Source organism: Danio rerio, chromosome 17, assembly GCF_049306965.1.
Source record: "Danio rerio strain Tuebingen ecotype United States chromosome 17, GRCz12tu, whole genome shotgun sequence".
NCBI classification, from domain to species: Eukaryota; Metazoa; Chordata; class Actinopteri; order Cypriniformes; family Danionidae; genus Danio; species Danio rerio.
Window position 1 is genome coordinate 8,610,682 of NC_133192.1, and position 24,200 is coordinate 8,634,881.

General features: G+C 39.2%; 2 protein-coding genes across 5 annotated transcripts in view; both read right to left on the minus strand.

Moving 5' to 3' along the window:
- Positions 1-661: 661 nt before the first annotated feature.
- On the minus strand, positions 662-21,509 carry si:ch211-278p9.2. The gene is made up of 8 exons (XM_073928143.1): positions 19,118-21,509; positions 18,827-18,973; positions 14,675-16,507; positions 10,288-10,458; positions 8,685-8,855; positions 7,383-7,544; positions 5,928-5,974; positions 662-4,640 (listed from the first exon to the last, which is right to left on the minus strand). The coding sequence occupies exons 2-8, from the start codon at positions 18,958-18,960 to the stop codon at positions 4,102-4,104; spliced, it is 3,057 nt and encodes a 1,018-aa protein (XP_073784244.1). The 5' UTR covers positions 18,961-18,973; positions 19,118-21,509; the 3' UTR covers positions 662-4,101.
- A 161-nt stretch (positions 21,510-21,670) lies between these two features.
- si:ch211-278p9.3 overlaps positions 21,671-24,200 on the minus strand; it is a 44,857-nt gene continuing 42,327 nt past the window's right edge. For 3 of the 4 annotated variants that reach the window (XM_073928129.1, XM_073928128.1, XM_073928127.1), the window contains 2 exons: positions 22,995-23,041; positions 21,671-22,905 (listed from right to left, as the gene is read on the minus strand). In XM_073928129.1, the coding sequence (XP_073784230.1) occupies positions 22,352-22,905; positions 22,995-23,041 (601 nt within the window). In that variant the 3' untranslated portion in view covers positions 21,671-22,351. Of the gene's footprint in view, positions 22,906-22,994; positions 23,064-24,200 lie in introns of all 4 variants that reach the window. The other variant, XR_012393219.1, reaches the window with a different exon arrangement.

A 24,200-nucleotide genomic window follows, 5' to 3' on the forward strand; every position in this document is an offset into this window, starting at 1 on the left:
ACTGTGGGGGAAACCGGAGCACCCGGAGGAAACCCACGCGAACGCAGGGAGAACATGCAAACTCTACACAGAAACACTAACTAAGCAGAGGATCGAACCAGCGACCCAGCGACCCAGCGACCTTCTTGCTGTGAGGCAACAGCACTAACTACTACGCCACTGCCTCGCCCCAAAATTGACATTTGTTTGCTTTAAATTTTTTTTATTTTTAAAAAGACACTACAAAATTCTTTATAAAAAATGTTGTTTTCATGGTAGCAGGCTTTTGCCATGGCAGCTTCCAAATGAAAGAAAAACCAGCAGAGGATAAAGCATCTCAACACACATTACAGTAGATTCAGAAAAATATTTACACAAGCATATTAAACGGTCAATGATGTATGAAAATGTCACAAACAGTTGTTCGTTCAGACCTACCTCTGTTTAACAGTGGAGAACATCAAACCCAGAATTTATCCAGTTCACAAATGTCGTCTCTGCAAACACCTGCTCTCTACTGAGGATGTTCATTTTCTTCCTTTTGTAAAATAAAGTCAGCCTGATAACATAGTTTTACTTGTGAACTAGCTGAACCAGTTCTGTTTTTCATCAGAAAAATAGGAGCAAAAATTAGTGTTGTGTTGTTGTTTATGTCTTTTTTTTTTTTTTTTTTTTTTTTTTTGCATATGTCCATGTCAAACACATAGCTTGTGGTGGCAAAATTCAGATTATTACTATTAAACACAGTAGTTAATATAGTAGAATCAGGGGCGGACTGGGACAGCAGTTTCAACTGGGACAAGTTATTGAAAGTCAGGCTAAAGTGAGGCTGGTGGTTGGGGGGGTGTTTATGAAAGGGGGCGAGGTAAGCGCAGGGGACGGCAGGCCAGAATCATGGTGGCAGGCCAGATAGACCATCAGGCCTCCCTATGACCAGTCCGCCCCTGATTATATTAATATATTATGACATCCGTTAGTGACAGCAATGGCCTGTTTTTACTGCAGAAGACACAAGCCACTCAGATTACTACACTAAAAATGCTGGGTCGGCAAAACAACACTGGGTCAATATGAAGAATTCCACCGTTTGGTTAATTTTTTACTTAAGTTTAAATTATATCCTTTAACAGTGGTGGAAAGAGTACTGAAAAATCCTACTCAAGAAAAAGTACCACTACTTGCCTAAAAATGTGCGAGTAGAGTAAAAGACAAGACTTTTATCGGGTAGTGTAGTTAAAAAAAGAACAGAAGTAAAAATAAATTATTGTTGATAAAGAGAAGCTAATGATGTAGAAAAGGAGCTGCATCACATAACACAGTGACAAAGATACAATACTGTAAAAAAAAGCAAGACTTTAATTTAGCAAATGCTTGTAATACATGTTTAATACCATTTTTATTTACCGTTTAACTAACAGTGTTAAAATATTAAGCAATACAAATTAATTTATTGGTCTTTTATTTCAATTTAACAACGCCTATGTTTACATGGACACCCTGGACATGAGTAATTGAATGATTTGCCTTAATCTGAGAAAGACAATAATAAGATTAAGGTGTTTACATGAGTTGCTTTTTCAGTGTTTCTTTCATGATCCAGTTTTACATGGTATAGCATGTTACATTAATGTCATCACATTACCATGCTTTCTGCATTTCCTTCGGAGTTTCATGTATGTTCGATTGTTTCATTCTTAATTTGTCGACTTTAACTGCAGGTTGGCACTTTCACTTTCATGCATGCCCCCGTGACAAACGAGATATTGGGTGCAAGTATGAACTGCTGGAAGAGTGTTGTTTTAATGGAATTTGATGTCAACGGTTTTATGATAGAGGTTTTTCTACAAAACGGATTAAAGAAGCTGCGGCCCGTTTCGTTTTTAAACAAGCCCCTAACTTGCGACAAATGTTAGTGAGAGCAGATCAAGGTTCTGAACGGTTTGATAATCCTTTCTCAGTCCCTGAAGGTAATTATAGATGTGGTCAATGCACACAGTGTAACTTTACAACCAAATGTCAGTTTTTTTAAGTCATCCCCATTTAGGTAAGCAATTAAAGATTGAAGGTGTGATTTCATGCAACACAAAAAAATGTGATCTATAAGATTAAATTTCCTTGTGGTTTAGCCTACATCGGTAAAACAAGATGGTGTTTAAAAACACAGAAGTAATAAACGATTAAATGATCAACAAAATCCTATTTCTGTTCATTTTAACACACTGAAACATAACCTTGCGTCATTATGATATATTGGCATTGAACAAGTGAAGGTGTCGAAAAGGCAACCCAAGCTCATTCTGAAAACGTAGTCCCACGGACGTTTGTGGAGACAGCAGAATACGTCCCGGGGGGTACGTACGGCTGCGTTAATTTTTTTCAAGCGAATGCTGCGGGGCAGTGTGACGCTGTTCCCTTTCGTGCTTGCCCAACCTCCTTGTGGAGGGCTTCCCCGCTGCAACCCGTTTGTCCACTCAGCTCAGCGTGTAACGTTGGCAGGCTCGAGATGCGGAGGGGGGTCGACCACGGCGACCGGTTTCGAGTCCGGGGAAGAGCAGCTCCAGCAAACAGGTAAGACAAAAACAGAATCCCAAAAATTAAGTGAACGAGTTTCGTGACAGGGTGAGAACGTGGTGAAATCCAAAATGCGGTGGAATAAAAAAAAAATCAGGGCTTTTATTTTTTTGGACGGCTTTTGTGAACTGTTGCTCGGGTTTAGGGAAGCGAGCGGGCGGGCGGGTCGATCGGTAAAATTGGTCGGGTTCAGGGAAGGAGGAGGGCGAGTCGGCCGATCGCGCAGTCAATCATCCGGTCAGTCGGACAGCGGCCTCCAGTGGGTTTACGTGAGAACAGCGCGGGCATGAACAAAAACAAAAACTGCAGCCGTACGTACCCGCCGGGACGTATTCCGCGGGGACGTATTCCGCGGTCTCCAGAAACGTCCGCGGGACTACGTTTCCACAATGAGCCCGGGTTGCGAAAAGCGGTGGGGACATTGACAGACTTTTATTAAAGAGGGAAGCGTTATACATTTACACCGAGAGGTTTAAATTTGGTTTTTGATTTAAAATCATTTTTGTAAGTGTATTTATATCCTATACTGTTGTATACTAAATAAGTGTACACAATTGTTTTCCCCTTGGTTCACTGGCCTTTTGGTTGATTGATGTGATTATTTTTTGTAGGTGTGATGCGCTATATTTAAACATTGAATACTCTGTCTCAGTGGAAGTTAAAAGTTAAAATTTGGATTTGTATTTTAAATCTTTTTTGTAATGGTATGTATGCATCTCATATTGTCATATGTATATTATATGTAAATGTTCCTGTCTACTGGCTTGTTGGCTGATTGTGATGATTGACTGCAGGTGTGATGTGTAGAGCTGTTTCACTATTTCTTGAGTGCTGCCATTTGTAATGCTTTACCTGATGAAGACCATGTCGGTCGAAACAGTGTGATATTAAAGACGTTTTGAGAGCTAAAGTGGCAGTGTGCCAATTTTCTTTAGATTTTTTGCTAATAATGTGCGCCGTATGGGAGAAAAAAAATTCTACATTTGTCGATGCATGTGTTCCTTTACTAACTCGGTAGGTGCAGAGAATGGTGTCAAACAGCCGTCTGTGCATAGACTATTCTCTCGCAAAATGCTGCCAAAATCCTGCATCACGGTAATGGTTTGATTGTGGTGTTTACATGTCTGCACTGCACTTTAATAATGCAATTAAAATCGGGATACTCCACATGTCTTAATTCTATTTCTGTTTAGTTCGATTCTGACTTCAGTCGGATTAAATTAATTTAAAAAAATCGCTGTTTACATGACTCTTAATCAGAAAATTAAAACATCTTAACTGTCTTAATCGTATTAAAATCTGAATATTGGTGTCCATGCAAACATACTCAATGTTAATACTTTCGTTGATAAAGCTGTTAATTTCACAGCTGTAGGGATTTGCTAGTAATATTAATACTGTTAATCTGCATTAAAATATCAGTATAAAACCACAGTAGAAGTGTGTGGTGTGCCTCATTAATACCAAAGCATTGTGTATATGCAAACAAAGTAAGAGAGAAGATCTGTGTCAGTTAAGGAGAGATCATGTCAGTTATTTTACACAGAAAACTTATCTGATGTCACACAGAGACACTGAATTACCAGAAGAACAGACTCCGAATCCAGCATGGAGTGGTGCAGTGAATGTGGTGTTGAATGTGTGTAAGGGTGTGAGTGTGTGTGTGTCAGAGACACTGTAGAAGGACAGAGTGCCAGCAGATTGGTCCAGATACACTCCTACTCTATTAGAGAGAAGTGACGGGGCAGATATAAACGTGCTTGTGTTATTATGTCGGACTGCAAAATTGTCATTAAAACAGGTCAGACTCCAGGACTTTTCATTAGATCCAAATAAACAATCATTACCCCATCCTTTCCTGCAGATTCCTTTATATGCCACTGATATATCAGCTACTCCAGTCCATTCAGCCTCCCAGTAACAGCGTCCAGTCAGACTCTCTTTACACAGAACCTGAAGACACTCATCAAATCTCTCTGGATGATCAGAATAGGAATGCTTCTTCGCCACATAGGTCACCTTTCTCTTCTTCTCAGACAGAGCGAGATGAATGTGTGCTGTATTTACATCCAATGTGAGATCACACGGATCTGAACATAAGCAGAAACAATATAACACTAATGACATGTAACAATTGCGACCCAGGCTCATTCTAAAAACGTACCACTATATACATTTATTGAAAGCGCCAAACACGTCCAAGGAGATACTTTTTTGCAGTTTTTGTTTTTCGCGAATCCACCAGAGGCCACTGTGTATGCATTTTCAAATCTCCAATTTATCTTGCGAGTGCCATTCATGCCGGCTTTTTTCACGTAACTAATTGACTGACAGACCGAACGAATGACCCACCCTCCTCCTTCCCTAAACCCAACCAATAGTGTTTTCAAAAGCACAGATTGACCCGTCCACCCACTTACCTAAACCAAACTGTGGTGGGGAGAGCATGGTTAGTGGTTCAATCAGAAATAATAAATAACACCTATTTTCTCTAGTGATTGAGCCGGAGAGACACCTTATTAAGGGGATGGAGAGGGCCAGACGAAGGAGGAGAGCAACCACACACACAAACACACACACTGAGCTTGCAGTGTTATCATGCTCATTGACTTTAAGATGCATACAACTATTACTTACCTTACTGCCGTCTTATTCTTCCCACAACAAGAACAAACTTTACTACACCAACCGACAGTGTTTTAAAGAACAATCCAGAACAAGCCTTATTTTACGTTTTTTTTTCAGATTTTACCACATTCTCACCTTGTTATTTACTTGTTTATTTTATTTTTTGGCATCTGTTATTGTCTTAGTCGCTTTCTGGAACTTTTCTTTACCGGACTTGAACCCCGGTCGTCGTGGACAACTCCTCTCTGGGTCTCAAGTCCGCCAACATACATGGTGAGGGGGATAATAATAGTGGTTTATAATAGTTTCCCACTAATTGTGGGAAAGCCATCAGCTGAAAAGAGTGAAAAGGAACAGCATCATACCACCTCATAGCGTTCGCTTTAAAGACAAAATGCAGCCATACGTACCTCTGGCTACATAATTAGCAATCTCCAGAAATGTATATAGGGCTACGTTTTCAGAATGAAGTATGCAGGTATTCTTTGTGAGGACCAAATGTCCCCGCAAGTATAGCAATACCAGTAATTGTTGATGATGTCTTGGGCACCATGAGGAAAAGAGTTCATAAATCACACAGAATGAACAATTTTGAAACTGCAGAATGTTTCCTGTGAGGATTGGTTTAGGGGTAGGGGATATAATATGCAGTTAACAGAATGAAAAAAAAAAATCATTATATCTAATTACTAGTCCCCATATAGACAGCTGTGCAAGTGTGTGTGTGTGCAAGTGAGAGAGAGACTTACATTTCTGTGGTCCTTGTATAATCCTGTTCTTTCCTCCATGATTTAAACTATAGAACAACATATGTCATTATTTAATTAAGGGTAATAAACAGAATGTTGTTTTGTGTTTAAAGGGGTGGTCCAGAGTGTATTTTTAAGGCTTGGTTGTGTTTATGAGGTGCAAAACAATGTGTGCTCATGCTTGTAAAAAATCATGTTATTTTTTTATACCTTACTTGGCTAACATACCTACCTTATATAACTAACTTACTCAGCTAACATAAAAAAACTATACTTATATATTATACATATTTATAAGGCCTGTCTTTAAGAGCCTCTGATTGGTCAGCTAACATATTGTGCTGTGATTTGCAGATCGGCTCTACGTCACCAGGAAAAGTGTCACGCCTCCACAAGCACGCGCTTTGCTTCAGCTGTGTAAACACTTTCAGTGAGAGTGGCTGTTTGCCATATCAGTTTGAGTCTGAATCAGACAGAACATAAAGAGCACACTTCTAAACTTCACGCCCGCTCTCTAAAACAAAATCTGACAAGCGTCTTTCACATATATTCGAAATAAGCATGTGTAAGTAATATAAAAACATTCACATGTCTTTTGCGAGTTCATTATTTGAGATGTAGAGAACAGAGAAAGCGGCCGCATAGAGATACACTGCAGAGCTGATGAAGATTGTGGCTGTTTACAGCGGTTTGACAGATAAATATGCATTTGTAGCTAAATAGTTAGCAGTGCCAAAAAGCATTTTCCATTGTTTACATCCATATTTACGTCCTATATACAACATATCGTTAACGCTAGAAAAAATACTTACAGGTTGTGGCTCACAATCCACAGCTTCTTCTATAATGGTTAGAGCTGCTCCTTCTTTGAGGAATTTTTAGCTGTGTCTGAATCTGGAAGCTTTCCTTTGTCAAATACTAGCTATATATTTTTTTATAATTCTCTGAAACATAATTAAAATCAAATTGTAAGCACTTCTCTCTTTGTGTTTTGTCCTTTGGAAGCCAAATAGCAGCGTTTGGACGACAATTTAGCTTTCTCTGCAATAACTTTACATGCCCCTTGGCTGCGCTCCTTTGCTGCGCAGGGTGTATGCGGGTGTTTTTTTTTTAGTCCCCAAACTTTGTTCGCTGTAGGCTTTGCTAAGCTAACTCTGTAAAAGCCAATGTCTCTCTTTGAATCAAACTTTGAGCGTATAAATTCAGAGATGTCCACACAGCTACATTACACATCAACTAATGTTTAAAATATGATTTTGTAGTGGACCACCCCTTGTCAAAAACAGTAAAACATGTGATGCATGTAAGGAGCTTACATTGAATATTGTCTAAATTACATTTAAAACAGGCGTCTTTGATCTATACAGATAGGTATATATGTTTATAAATCAATTCATTTATATTGCACCTAAGTTCAATCACACATGGCAGGACGGTTGTTATTGTTGAACGTACTTGAGTGTGTCCAGTCTGTAGTTTGGACTATCAAGCAGCTCAGCTAATGATTGTCTTGGGTTATTGTAGCTCAGATCCAGCTCTCTCAGGTGTGAGGGGTTTAATCTCAGAGCTGAAGCCAGAAAACAACAGCCTTCCTCTGTCACCATACAGCCAGATAATCTACACACACACACACACACACACACACACACACATATATATATATATATATAAACACTCAATATCATTTCATTTGAGACCAGAGGACATCTAATTCATTACAAGTTTTCAGAATCCTCTCAGACTTAAAGTGACAATTTTCACTACAAATCACATATTGGAAGTCTAGTTTATCATCTGAATGTTGCAGTAGAAATCGAGACTCAGACCAGCAACGTTTTTCCAATCTTCTAGTCCAATTTTGGTGAGCCTGTGTGAATTGTAGCCTCAGTTTCCTGTTCTTAGCTGACAGGAATGGCATCTGTTGTGGTCTTCTGCTGCTGTAGCCCATCCACCTCAAGGTTGGACATGTTCAAAGATGCTCTTCTGCATAGCTTGGTTGTAACGAGTGATTATTTAAGTTACTGTTGCCTTTCTATCAGCTCGAATTAGTCTGGCCATTCTCCTCTGACATCAACAAGGCATTTGTGCCCACAGAACTTTCGCTCACTGGATCTTTGCTCATTTTTTCAGACCATTCTCTGTAAATCCTAGAGATGGCTGTGCGTGAAAATCCCAGTAGATCAGCAGCCATGTGATAGGCTGATTAGAAATGTGCGATAACGAGCAGTTGGACAGGTGCACCTAATTAAGTGGCGGGTCAGTGTGTGTGTGTGTGTGTGTGTATATTAGCTCCCCTGTATATTTTATTTCCCAATTTCTGTTATAAGTAAAGTTTTTTTTTTTCAATACATTACTAAAGATAATAGTTTTAATAACTATGATGACATGGCAAACATATTAAAAAAATATCAAAAAAATATTGCTTAAGGAGACTAACAGTATGGCTAACAGTATTTATTTATTTTTTTATTTAAAACTGCATTTTTCTAACTGAAATAAAACAAATAATAACTCCAGAAGAAAAAATATATTATGGGGAATACAGTGAAAAAAAGCCTTACTCTGTTTAACATCATTTAGGAAACATTTGAAAAAGAAAAAAAATAATAGTTCAAGCAACAGCCAGGAGTGTATATTTGTACATTTATACATTTAAACACAATTAGAATCAAAGACTGGAACTACCATTGTATAATACAGTATATTGCTGAAGCTTGCCAACACACAGGAGATTAAAAAAAATAATCTTATTCTTACCTCAGTATCTGCAGTTGACAGCGTGAGCTCTTCAGTCCATCAGAGAGCAGCTTCACTCCTGAATCCTGCAGGTCATTGTTACTCAGGTCCAGCTCTATCAGTGAGTTTGAAGATTGTAGAGATGAAGACAAACTTTCACAGCACTGACCAGTGAGATTACAGCCAGCAAGTCTAAAACACATAATGACATGATTTAATAAAGGAGACTGTGGGCTAAAACATTGTTTTGCGTTGATAAAACTCATGACTTGACTAAGATTGTATTTTGAAAACTAAATATAGACAATTAAATCTAATTAATTCAGATACCGACATATGGGTTCCTGTAGCTCCACTGTGAATATCAATATTGCAGTTAGTGGAATATTAATCAAATATAAATACTGAAGTGCCAATACAGTACATGTCAAATACATACTTAATATAACAGAAATATCCACTCCTCAGTACTTACAGTCCATATATTATTATTTTGATAGAAAGGAAACAAAAAAGTTCTTTAAAGGGCACCTATGGTGAAAAATCTACTTTTCAAGCTGTTTGGACAGACGTGTGCAAGTATAGTGTGTAGACCGTCATATTGGGATGATTTAAACACACAGACCTTTTTTTCAATTTAATAACATAAAAACGGTGGACCACTTGGAGCGTTTTTTAGACCGACCACAACTTTACATAGGAGAGCGGTCCCCCTGTCCACTAATATTGATTGACAGCCTTGCGTCACGATCATATCCTCAGTTTCTTGTTTCACGTCTGTCATTTTCAGCGTGTGAGTCAAAGCAGTATCACTAAAGGAACACCCCTTGCTCTATTTTTTAGATGAAAAGCTCATTGGGCTCAACACAAGTTCAATATTCTCCACATTATCGCTCTTATCGAAATCATTGGTTATACCTTTTGCGTGGCGTGGTGCAGTGCATTTCGGAGTTCTGGGTGTGGGTTTTTGTCGGGGTGCACGTAGCGGAGCTTCGGGTCGGCGGCCGCGGCACCACTGTGTTTGCCCTGGTGGATGCCTGTGTTTGGAGTTCTGGAATGCGTGGCGCGATGATTCGGGACACTTTGTTTCTGCTGCGCCACTGAGAGTGTCTGGTGTGCCGTGTAGCGGCGCATTCGTTGCCTCAGTCAAAGTTAATTCAGTGTGTGTGTTTATCAGTCTCGGTGTAAAAGCTCGGCACTTGTACACCGAGACTATATAAACTATACAAAGACACAAATGATTTTGTACTCTTTGCTTTGTCTGTGTCCGAGTCGTACATGTATGACTGAATGCTGATCCTAGCTTAGCTTACCTTAGCTTCTCTCTCTGTCTGTCAGCCTGTCTGTTGCAAACACAGAGCGTGGGAGCTTTTGGCTCCGCCCCCTTGTTACGTTGGGCGGGAAGCCGAAACTAATTTTCATGTGAAGCAACACACCCCTAAAACAGCGAGCTGTGTACACACCCACAACATGACACTTTTTAATCCATTATAATAAAAACATCTGAACTGTGTGTTGAACTGAACCTATACTGGCACACTCATAATATTAACATTAAATCATAAAAAGGGGTCAACTATGAGCCCTTTAAATAAATCTAAAGTAAAACCTTAATTGTTCTCACCTCAGTATCTCCAGCTGACAATGTGAGCTCTTCAATCCATCAGAGAGCAGCTGTATTCCTGAATCCTGCAGGTTGTTGTGACTCAGGTCCAGTTCTCTAATTGAGTTTGGTGATTGTAGTAATGTAGATACATCTTTACAGAACTGAGCAGTAAGATTACAGCCTGCAAGTCTATAACAAAGAATGAAACATAATCAGTTGTCCATTTAGCAGACGGTTTAGTCCTTAAGCAACTTACAAATGAGGAGGCATTAAGTGACTCAACATAAAGAGGAAACTTACACAATTGTTACTTATACAACAAACTGATTTTGCTAAAGTAAGAGCTAGAAAAAGGATGGTGAGAGGAAGTTTATTGTTTTTTATTTATTACTATTATTATCATTACTATTATTATTTTTATTATTATTAAGTATTTAGTATTTATTTGAGTTGCCATTTGAATGATACCAGTTTTTGGGAAGTCCGTGTGGGATTGGGAAAATTGTTTCACCAGCCAGGAACAGTGAACGGAAAGGTTCTGGAAAGTGATTAAGAGCCTCTCTGTGGTGGCACAAGACGCCACTCATTTACTGACCCTATGGTCCAGGAGGGGATGAAGACTTGCAGAAGCAAGCTGGAGGTAAGATGGTGCAGAGCCAGTGATAGTCCTGCAAGCCAACATCAATGATTTGAACTTGATGCAAGTTTCAGCAAGTAACCAGTGCAGAGAGAGAATGAAAGGAAAGACATGGGCTCTCTTGGGTTCATTGAAGACCAGATAAGCATCAGCATTTGAAGAGATTTAAGCGTGCAAGAGGGGAGTCCTTCAGCAAGTAACCAGTGCAGAGAGAGAATGAAAGGAAAGACATGGGCTCTCTTGGGTTCATTGAAGACCAGATGAGCAGCAGCATTTGAAGAGATTTAAGCGTGCAAGAGGGGAATCCATCTAGAAGAGCTTGGACCAGAAGTTGTGCAGCATGCTCAATTAGGAAGTGTCTGATCTTTCCAAAGGCGATACAGTGGCACAGTAGGTAGTGCTGTTGCCTCACAGCAAGAAGGTCATGAGCTTCAGCTGGGTCAGTTTGCGTTACTGTGTGAAGTTTGTATGTTCTCCCCGTGTTCCCGTGGGTTTTCTCTGGGTGCTCCGGTTTCCCACAGTCCAAAGACATGCGGAACAGGTGAATTGGGTAGGCTAAATTGTCTGTAGTGTATGAGTGTGAATGTGTGTGTATGGATGTTTACCAGAGATGAGTTGCAGCTTAAAGGGCATCCGCTGCGCAAAACATATGCTGGAAAAGTTGGCAGTTCATTCCACTGTGGCGACCCGAGATTAATTAAGATACTGAGCCGAAAAGAAAATAAATGAATGAATGATCTTTCCAAGATGTCCTCGCTGCAACCTGCAGCTTGAATACATAGGCGATCACCAACTACATAGTGGACCTTGTACCACCCACTACCGTAATGCCCATGCTACTGTGACACTTAAGTTTAGGGTAGGAGGGGGTGTAGGTGATTGTCAACTATGCAGTGGAACTAGTACCGCCCACTAAGTAACACTTATGCTACTGTGACGGGTAGGTTTAGGGTAGGGGGAGGTGTAGGTGATCGTCAACTACGTATTGGACCTAGTAGTTCCCACTAAGGTAACACTCATGCTTCTGTGACGGTTAGGTTTATGGTATGGGGAGGTGTAGGTGATCATCAATTACATAGTGGACCTTGTACCTCCCACTATGGTAATGCCCACGCTACTGTAACAGTTAAGTTTAGGGTTTACTGTGTTTACAATGGGATCTTTGAAGGAGATTAATTAAATTTTGGGAATAATATTTGATGACCTCAGCTGGATGGAGAAATGTTGAATAGCTAGAGTTGCAGGGAATACGAAAAGTTCTGTTCTTGCTAAATTAGGCTGTAGGTGTTGATCTTTTATCCATGCTGAAATATCCTCCAGGCAGAACAAGATCCATGCAGCAATCATCTGGCTGAAACGAATGATAGAGATGTTATCAGTTATCAGATGATGGTCTTAGCTATGTGGTGTAGATTGAAAATAGATGTAGATCAAGAACTGATCCCTGGGGTAACCCTGTGCCCAGATGATGTGCTTTAGATACCTCTTCTCTCCAGACAAAATCTGCTGGTAAGGGAAGAGTCCAACCAGCAGAGTGGGTTTCCAGTAATGCTCATTGACGAGAGGATGGTAAAGACAATGATCTGATGATTTCACAATCAAATATTTAAAAACAACGCATTCAAATAAACATCATAAGATAAAGTCATCTGTTTTGATTCCAAAGCCAAAGTCTTTGCAGTACTGATCATGAGTGAAGGGTTCAGTCTCAAAGTCACAAAGTTTGTGTAGACACAAACTTACACAATCTTAACACACCCTGATTTAAAGATTAATTAACTAAATAAAAAAAGCAAATTCTATAATCAAACATTTGAACTATCACACACATCTTTAGGGAAAATTATTTGAAATGAGATTTGATCTTTTTAGTTTGGCTTATGTTTCATTAACTATATGACAAGTGGATGTTTTATTTTCTATACTGTAATCAGTTATCAGGGGGCGAATTTTGTGTTTTGCTTCACCTTCCAGCAACATTAAAGCATGTTTGTCCTCTTCAAAAGCTTCTAAGGGTGCTTTCACATCTGTAGTTCGGTTGATTTGGTGCAGACCAAGGGCAACAAATGATACAATGTAGCATTTTCTGCCATATTTGGGTCGTTTTCACACCACACTTTGATTGCTTTGGCCTGAATCATTTGAAAAGAACCAAAATGCAGACATCTGACAAAATCTACCTCACTTAGTGGCCAGATGTTGGTAAACATATTTCCTTAACTGCTTATCGATTGGTCAGAATTCACGTTTGGAAAATGTTAATGGACCTTCTGCAAGTAAACAATCCGGCAGACACAAAATGTCACTTTTGACTATGGAGCTACGACTGAGCTGGCTGATTGTATCCCTGCTCATAGTATACTATATAGTTTGTATACATCACTTCAGACAAACTACACATTTCAAGAATAAAGTGTGGCTGTGGCTGGACAACAATGTTTTAAAGCCTTGCGGCGAAGACACATCATACGTCACTTCAGGAGAAGGCGTAAATTAATTTAGTTAAACTGCGACATGGTCATCATCCAGAAATATTACAAACGATCCAACAGGTAATGTTTTTCCCCCTCACTCTCTCTGTTGGTAAAGCATTGTCAACAAAAATTCTTTCGCCACATTCCATAAGGCACAGCGCATCAGCCTACGGCAACTGGATTATTTCAAAAGGCACAGTACTTTTTGCGGTTGGGTCTGTTTTAGTTCGGATCATATTCTCACCCCAAACTAACCGCTGCAGGGTCTGTAAGAAAGTGTACCGAGACCACCTCTTCGAGGAGGTCTCGGTACACTTTTCTGGACCGCTTTTGGTCATGTCAAAGCAGTCAGTAAATCAGCATACTATCATCTCAAAAACATAGCAAGAATCAGATGCTTTGTTTCTAGTGAAGATTTAGAGAAACTTGTTCATGCTTTTATCAGCAGCAGGGTGGATTACTGTAATGGACTCCTCACTGGTCTTCCTAAAAAGACAGTCAGACAGTTACAGCTCATCCAGAATGCTGCAGCCAGAATTCTAACCAGAACCAGAAAATCAGAGCACATCACACCTGTCCTCAGGTCTTTACACTGGCTGCCAGTTACATTCAGAATAGATTTTAAAGTATTATTACTGGTCTATAAATCACTAAATGGCCTAGGACCTAAATACATCACAGATATGCTCACTGAATACAAACCTAACAGATCACTCAGATCATTAGGATCATATAAACTAGAAGTTCCAAGAGTTCAGTCAAAGCAGGGTGAATCGGCTTTTAGCCACTATGCCCCTCGCTGCTGGAATCAGCTTCCAGAAATGATCAGATGTGCTCCAACATTGGGCACATTCAAATCAAGACTGAAAACACATCTGTATAGCTGTGCCTTTACTGAATGAGCACTGTCTTGCGTCCAACAGATTGCACTATCATGTTTTTCTCTTCTTCTTCATTCTTTTATATCACATTTTACCTGTTTTTATGTTTTGTTTTGTTTTTACGCATTTTTATTATTTGTTTTTATTTTTATTTTACTTGTTTCTTTTATTCTTGTTTATGTAAAGCACTTTGAATTGCCATTGTGTATGAAATGTGCTATATAAATAAACTTGCCTTGCCTTGCCTTGCCTTGGTGCGCACTCGAATACGGTTGCTTCATTCACACCTGCCCAAACGAACCGCACCAAGAGGGAAAACGAACTCTAGTGCGATTCAACTCAACTGAATAAGGCAGGTGTGAAAGCACCCTAAATAAATGTTTGATGATAATAACAGAAAAATTTACACTCACAGAGCTTTTCTGCAGTTCACCATGGCTGGTATCAGTCTCCTTCTGCCCTCATCTGATGTGTTGTATTTCTTCAGATCAAACTCATCTAGCACCACCTCTGATATCTGAAGCATGTAGGCGATCGTGGAGCAGTGAGACGGAGAGAGTTTCTTTACAGAGTGATTTTGAGATTTCACAAAGTCCTGAATCTCTCTGTACAGAGTCTGATCCTTCATTTCCAGCAGACAGAGGAACAGATTGATGCATCTGTCAGCTGAGAGATGTTCATCACCTTTGATTTGGACTTTAATATATTGTGTGATTCTCTTAATGATCTCTGAACTGTTCTCTCTGTTTGGCAGTAGATCCTGTAAGAGTCTCTGATTGGAGTTCAGTGAGATACCAAGCAGGAACCTCAGGAAAAGGTTCAGATGTCCATTTGCACTCTGTAAGGATTCATCAACTGCTGCATTTAATAGATCATAAAAACTAATTTCACGCTGATCTTCTTCATACAGAAATAATTTTAAAGACTCCACATTTTTGACTATGTAAGAGTAAAGCACAAAGAAAGCAGCGAGAAACTCCTGAAAGGTCAGATGAAGGAAGCTGTAGACTTTCCTCTGATGAATCACAGATTCCTCCATAAAGATCTCAGTGCAAATCCCAGAATACACTGCAGCATCAGTGACGTCTATGCCGCTCTCAATCAGGTCCTCTTCATAGAACATCACATTGCCCTTCATCAGCTGATTGAAAGCCAGTTCAGCAAGTTTCACGATGACCTCTCTGCTGGACTTAAGGAGTTTCTCTGGATCTCTCTCTTCATACTTCTGGTTCCTCATGTTGATCTGAGTCAGCAGGAAGTGGATGTACATTTCAGTCAGAGTTTGAGGGATTTCTGCTCTGTCATCTTCATTCAGGAGCTTCTGAAGCACAGTGGCTGAGATCCAGCAGAAGACGGGTATGTGACACATGATGTAGAGGCTTCTGGATCTTCTGATGTGGGAGATGATTCTTCTGGCTTGACCCACATCGCTGATTCTCTTCCTGAAATATTCCTCCTTCTGAGAATCATTAAATCCCTGAATTTCTGTCAGACGGCTGATGTATTTTGAAGGGATCTGATTGGCTGCTGCTGGTCTGGAGGTGATCCAGATGAGAGCAGAGGGAAGCAGATCTCCTCTGATGAGGTTTGACATCAACACAGCCACTGATGAAGACTTATTCACATCACTAACTCTCTCAATGTCTGAAAACTTCAGTGTGATTCTGCTTTCATCCAGACCATCAAAGATGAACACGACTTTACACTCCTCATACATCTCTGAGTCCAGATCTTGAAGTTCAGGATGAAAGTCCAGCAGAAGTCTGTGAAGACTGTACTGATGATCTTTAATCAAGTTCAGCTCTCGAAATGGAAGCACAAACATGAAATCTACATCCTGATTGGCTTTTCCTTCACTCCAGTCTAGAATAAACTTCTGCACAGAGACGGTTTTTCCAATTCCAGCGATGCCTTTAGTGAGAACAGTCTTGATCTGGTCTTTCTGCTCATGTTCTGGTTCTTGTAAGGGTTTGAAGATGTCACTGCAGTAGATTGGAGTGTCTTGTATTTTGGCTGTTCTCTCCATCTGTAAAACCTCATGTTCTTCATTCACTCCTTCACTCTCTCCCTCTATAATGTAGAGCTGTGTGTAGATGCTGTTCAGGAGGGTTTGGTTCTGTTCGGATTTGATTCCCTCAAATATTATCTCACACCTTTTCTTCATGTTTGTTTTGTGGTGGTATTGGACTCTCTGACTGATACTATGACAGTCAGAGTCATTCCAGGTTAGATGAGGCATCACTGATCTGATAAACAAAGATTCCATTAAATGTTTTGAAAGTTTAATTGGGATGCATAAGTAGATATACATACTGAACTTTGGGTTCCGCCAATTGAATATGCTTTCAAAACATTCAGTGACAACCTCTACCTTATGTTAAAAGTAACATAAATATTAGAGCTGCACAACATATAATTTCAGCATTAATATTGCAATGAGCATGCACAATAACAAATCCCATGTTCAATGTTGGTCCTGAATTATATTTGATCAGCTCCAAAGTTTAGATCACTTGAGATGATGCCACTAGTTCTATTGAGTTTATGGGCTCTATTTTAAAACGCAGGGCGCAAACGCTTTCAGGGCGTGTCAGGAAGCGTTTTTGCTAATTTAAGGACAGGAAATCTGCCTTGCGCCTCGGCGCATGGTCTAAAAGGGTTGAGTTTATTTTCTTAATGAGTTATAGGTGTGTTTTGAGAATAAACCAATTAGAGTCTCATCTCCCATTCCCTTTAAGACCCAGCTGCATCGCGCCAAGAGCGCATTCGCTATTTACAGGACGCAAAGTAAGTCTAAGTGGAAAATATGAGCATTTCACAAGCAAACAGTTAACAGTTGACAGTTTTTTAACAGAAAACTGTGAAACAGAGCATCTACTGCGTGAGAATGAGAGATAAATGATCTACTTTCACTTTCGCTCTTGGATAGGGAAACCTTTACGCACAGACATCAATTAGCCTACAAATTTCTAAATTCAGTTCTAATTTCTAGCAAACGAATAAATGAACAATAATGATCAAGAGTGGTCAAAATACTGAGTTATTTCCAAATACACCTGCCATGCCCCATATGGTCTTAAACCTGACAGGTGGGCAAATCTAAGCTTGTTTTTAATAAAACAAATATAAATATGGATATAATAAATAATACTGATAATAATAATATTATACAAAAGCAAATTGTTATGAATGAACTGAAAAAGCTGAGATGAAGAAGACATAAAAGCAGTGATTTTTCATATTTATGTAGGCTAGAAAATAATATGTTTTGTAATATTTTAATCCTTTATATTTATATCCTATATCTATTCTTATTATATCCTATATATATCCTTAATATTTACATTTTTTCATATGTAAAGATATTTGCCTATTGCTCTCTTGAGTGTATTAAGCAGTGTGTAAGCGAGGCGCAACTCTGCGCCGGAGTTTAGACCGGGTTAGTTTTGGTCAAATGAAAAATCTATTACAATTTCTCAAAATAGCAACGCGCCAGCAGTCCGCCTCAGAACGCCTTCCTGTTTAGACCAGAACGCCTATGGGCGCACAAATGAGCGCTAATGCATTTGCTATTTAAACAGCGTAGCGCAACGCCTCAAAACGACTCTTGCGCCAAGCTGAAACTACCAAAAGACTACTGCGCCACGCCTTGCGCCACACTGCGCCGGGTGTATGATAGGGCCCTATGTGTCTTAGGCCCAGTTTACATGTTTTAGTTTTAAAACGCTTAAGTTTTGCTACGGTCACACCTTCCATCCACACTACCCTGGAGTTATCCAGCCCCGAAGATAGAGCATTTTGAAAACGCTGAAGAGACCTTTTTGGTTTTAAAACGCTGATGCCACGTGTTAGTGTGGATGGGGGAAAAGGGAGACATCTCAAAAAGGAGGTGTGGCTGCAGAGATTGTGTCTGATTGGAGCTTTTCCTCAATATTAAGAATACAAAGTTCAGTCTTGCATTCTTTTTTTGTAAGCTTAAACTTCAGATATGGAAAACAAACTACCAAGGACCGGGGTCTGTTCTTCGTAGCTCGCTTAAATGATCTACACTGCAAAAAATGCTTTTTTTACTTAAGTTTTTTTTTTGTCTTGTTTCTAGTCCAAATATCTACAAATTCTTAAATCAAGAAGCATTTTCTAGACAAGCAAAACATAGTCTTGTTTTAAGAAATAATATGTCAAAATTAAGTGAGTTTTTCCTCAAATCAAGCTAAATAATCTGTCAATGGGGCAAGCAAAATAATCTTGTTTTTCAATTTGTGATTAGATTATTTTGCTCTTATTATTTTGCGTCAATGAGGTCCCTTTTCATTTTCACTATCCACTCATAATGGATCTTTGGGTCACTCGGAAAGTAGTGAAATGATAAATTTGTGTCACTTTCTCTTCTCTGCTAAGATATACAGCCAGGTACACAGCGTTCCTGTATGAATCAGACTTTTGGGTTTCTTTTGAAATGTTAGCAGCGTGAAATCAGTCTATAGCCCTAATCGATATAATGCAGAATACGGGCATGTTTCTTAGTTATTATGATGGGATATAAAGTTCATAAGATTAATACTCACTCAAGGTCAGAGTTCACTGCCCCATCAGATAGATTAGGAGGGTGAATGATGGAATCATTACTCTTTACAGACACACAGCTGGGTTCTGCTTTAAGAATAGCATCCTCGTCCTCTCTCTGTTTATACACACTCATTTTACAGAAAGTGCTAAATCAAGCACACAGACACACACATGCACATTAAATTACAACAAACAGTTCATTTGTCTAAGATCTTATATCATTTTTTAATTTATGCATACTTTTAAACACAATGCTTGAGAATAAATGCGGAAATGTTTGTGAAACCTACCTCAATCCATATAATGAAGGTAATCAAAGTCTTTCAGCTCAGAAATTCACCAGGTCTCTATATAGCAGCATTAAACTGAGCTGTTCTCAAAATTCATTCAAGTTTTTCCACTAAAAGCGTTTCTCTCTTTATGTTATGTTTTTTCCTCACGCAAAATGGAGTCTTGTTGACAAACTGGTCTGGCCAGGTTATACTGTTACCTGTAAAAAGAGTAAAACAATGTTGGCTGAGCGTACAACAAATGCAAAGGTGGAACAGTTTCCTTCAACAGTTTCCAAATGCAAACTCAATGTAGCCGCAAGTGACCCGAATATTTTGCATGCTTGTTTACAGTCTTATGTCACGCGATTGACCAGATTTCGTTAAGTTCTTAAATTTCCTTATGCTTTTTACGGGCATGTAGGTGCATTTAGACATGCCTTTTTTGTAACTGAGCCAGTTACAGCTATTTATTTATTTATAATTATTGATATAGACAGTACAGAGATTCATACAACACTGGTTTTGTTGTGAATGAGCAAAAAAACAGGGACTAGATTGCAAAATGTTTAAAGAACAGTTTGAGCAACAGGTATGGTTCTGGAGTCAAAGTGTTCAGTATAAACAGGCCTACCATTTGATATTAAATTTGTGTACATGCACTTTTTGTATAATACACAATCGATTACACACTCTAGAAAATAAAGTAAATTGCCTTTTTTTCAAAATTCTTAAAGACCTCTACGATCATACAGTAAGTCGAACATGCTAACGAGTTCTCAAGAGTTGATCTTCATTCTACCTTGAATAAACACACAGCTTGAGTAATATAAACACAATGAACTCACTGGCCACTTTATTAGGTACAGCTTACTAGTACCAGGTTGGCCCTCCTTTTGCCTTCAGAACTGCCTTAATCCTTCGTGGCATAGATTCAGCATCATGCAGTTGCTGCAGATTTGTTGGCTGCACATCCAAATCCCCCGTTCCACCACATCCCAAAGGTGCTCTATTGAATTGAGCTCTGGTGACTGTGGAGGACATTTGAGTAAAGTGAACTCATTGTCATGTTCAAGAAACCAGTCTGAGATGATTCACGCTTTATGACATGGTGCTTTATCCTGCTGGAAGTAGCCATCAGAAGATGGGTACACTGTGGTCATAAAGGGATTGACATGGTCAGCAACAATACTCAGGTAGGCTGTGGCATTGACATGATGCTCAGTTGGTACTAATGGGGCCAAAGTGTGCCAAGAAAATATCCCCTACACCATTACACCGCCATCACCAGCAGTCTGAACCGTTGATGCAAGGCAGGATGGATCCATGCTTTCATGCTGTTGATGCCAAATTCTGACCCTACCATCTTAATGTCGCAGCAGAAATCGAGACTCATCAGACCAGGCAACGTTTCTCCAATTTTCTATTGTCCAATTCTGGTGAGCCTGTGCCAATTGTAGCCTCAGTTTCCTGTTCTTAGCTGACAGGAGTGGCACCCGGTGTAGTATTCTGCTGCAGTAGCCCATCTGCCTTAAGGTTAAGGTTGCGTTCAGAGATGCTCTTCTGCAGGCCTCGGTTATAACGAGTTTGAACTCTTGACCATGTCTACATGCCTAAATGCATTGAGCTGCTACACTGTGATTGGCTGATTAGAAATTTGCATTAAAATGTAGTTGGAAGACGTACCTAATAAAGTGGCCAGTAAGTGTATGAATATATAAATTGCAAAATTTGCTTTATTTTAATTTTGATAATGTTTGAAATATGTCTTTGATAACATTTTGTAACTAACAGTGTTAAGACACTGAGTAATTTATTTATTTATTAATTTCTAATGTTTTAAACAAGAAAATATTCAAAGATAATTGGGCCTGACTCAGCATGAATGCTGTTTTTTAGCAGGTTCCTGGACATTCTTCATTTTAGAGATGTTTGGAGGTTAAGTATTGTATTTGTTCAGTAAACAAGCTTATGAACATTTATTAAAAAGTGAAATCATTAGAATTAGATTGTTGAATGCCAATAAGCTGTTAATTATGTTTATGAATTAAATAATGAAATGTAAAAGGTTTGGAGGTAGATCTTATACAAAGTATGCAGAGGTGCAATTTTAAATATTATTTAAAAATTATTTTGTGAAGTAAATTAAATAAATTTAAACAATAAATTTTTTCTGAATTGTTTTTTTTTTATTATTCAATAATAAATAAAGAACCCCTAAAAGGTTCTAAATAGAACCATTTAACTTGAATTCATGGTTCAAAAGAACCATTTGGGGTTCTATTTAATGAACCCTTAAAATGGATCTATTTAGAACCTTTTTTGGGTATCCATATATGAAGCGCTTGATAGAACCATTTTTTGGTTCTACATAGAACCATTTCTTTTAAGAGTGTATTATCTCAGTGGCTACAGCAATAGTTGACCATCAGATGACGAGCATGGGATTTTTAAAAAAGTCTCAGTGTTGGTATTGTTTTTAGATGTTGTGGGATCTCCTTCCAGGCTTTTGCGAAAACATAAAAGAAGGATCTCTTTACATGAATGACAAATGAATAAAAAAAATGAAGAAAATTTTATTTATCTGTCTTTTATTTCAAATTTAATTTGTTAATATTTATTTCACAGCTGTAATGATTTATGATTTATAAGAAACAGAATTAAAAAAATCTGAAGAAATATGTCAGCACCTAAAAATGTCTATATTGTGGTTCATTATGAACAAAGCAATGTGTACATATACACTGACTGTACAATATGTGTGAGAATGACAAGAAGAAATGTCATTCATTCATTTTCCTTCGGCTTAGTCAGTGATTTATCAGAGGTTGCCACAGTGGAATGAACCACCAACTATTTTAGCATATGTTTCACGCAGCAGATGTCCTTCCAGTCACAACCAGATACTGGGAAACACTCTTATATTCACACACACACACACACACACACACATATACGCCCAAATTAGTTAATCCATTACACCTATAGTACATGTCTCTAGACTGTGGGGGAAATCAGAGGACCCAGCGGACGCTAACAAGGGGAGAATATGCAAACTTCACACATAAATGACAACTGGCACAGCCAGGACTTAAACCAGTAACCTTCTTGCTGTCACCGTGCCACCCAGAAGAAATATCAGATGTCACAAAAAAAACAAACAAACACTGATTTACCAGAAGAACAAACTCTAAACCCAGCAAAGATTGGTTTGGTGAAAATGGTGCTGAATGTGTGTCAGACACCATAGATAGTTCAGTTCTTTCTCACAGGAAGCTGTTTAATTCCACATAGAGACACTGAACCAACAGAAAAAAACCCAATTCCAGCATAGAGTGTTTCAGTGAATTTGATTTTGAATGTGTGTAAGTGTGTGAGTCTGCGTGTGTCAGATACGCTGTAAAAGGACAGAGTGCCAGCTGAGTGGTCCAGATACACTCCTGCTCTGTTAGAGCAGTGAGGGACATGTATTTCTATGCTTATATCACCATGTCCAACAGTGAAACTGCCATTACAATAGATCAGACTCCAGGACTTTTCATTGAATCCAAACAAACTATCATCGCTCCATTCTTTCCTGCTTATACCATTATATACCACTGATATAGAAATGTTCCCACTCCATTCAGCCTCCCAGTAACAGCGTCCAGTCAGACTCTCTCTGGACAGAACCTGAAGACACTCATCAAATCTCTTTGGATGAACAGGATATGGCTGCTTCTTCTTCACACATGTCACCGTTCTGTTTCCCTCAGACAGAGCGAGTTTATTGTGTGCTGTGTTTACATCCAGTGTGAGATCACAGATATCTGAACACAAGAAAAGAGATGATGAGGTGTACAGCTTATCACAACACAACAATTATAGTGGGTTTTGGGTGTGTGAGATAGAGACCTACATTTCTGTGGTCCTGTTTTGATCCTGATGTCTCCTCCATGATCCACACTATAACAAAATATGTGACACCCTGTAAAGTTTACATAATAAGGAAGATGACACTAAATGAGGTATGTGCCGCTCAGCGATGCACCGCACCACACAACACCATGAAATTTAAGAATTCTAAACCTAGATCTATAATAGGACACGCGCACTGGCACCACAAGTCGGCTGTCTGCAGTGCCCAGCTACAACTCAGCACACTGTTCATTTTTTGATCCACCACAGAGCGCCATCTGAATAGTTTCATATTAAATAACATTCGAATGTGCGCGTCTGGTGTACAATTCTTCCACTGTCTCAGTGCTGTGACACGTGAGCAGCGCATCCAGTGTGCGACCAGCTTCAGACAGATATTCATTCATTCATTTTCTTGTCGGCTTACGCCTGTTTCACACCGCAAGCGTCAGCGGCGCGTGAGCAGAGCGTGAGCAGCGCGTATGTCGAGCAGTAGCAGCACGCAGGCGTTTGCCTTTCACACCAGCTGCGTCTGCAGCGCGCAGTTCTTCGGCAGCTGCTGCAGAGATCAACCTATCTCTGTCTATTCTATCTAGTTACCCATGTCTCTCTATATACAAATACACCTTTTAAACTTTTCATCTGTCCAGCGGCAGAATAACAGCTCGTTAATTCATGCTCGTGCAGATGATGAGACGGACAAAAGTTACCAATTCATGCCATTATTTTACTTATTTTCGTGTTGTCAGATTCACAGTGCAAACAGCTCCCGGTAGGAATAACTCGAGTGAACATAAAACAAAGCCGATTTAAACTTTCTTCCTCTGCTCAGCTGCACAGAACACAGCGAGCTCACATCATTCAGCATGCGTGTCGAACTACACTACCCACAATACACTTCGCTATGGACTACAAATCCCGTAAATATTCTATTTCCCCTCTCCTACAACACTAGTGTGCAACTTAAGCAAAACTGATACTAAAATTGTTTTACATTTGGTTTTGTAGTTCGGGCCTAAATAAATGTTGCCGTTTTTAATCGTTTTAAGTTCATTTGAATGACTATATGTATACCATTTGACGTTATCAACGTATTTATTGGGTAAAATTGCTACTTTTTACTGTCATTCATTGTGTTTTGGTCATTATCAATGCACTGTCACTTTAATTGAGCGTGAGCAGCGCGTCAAAAATAGACCCAGCGCCG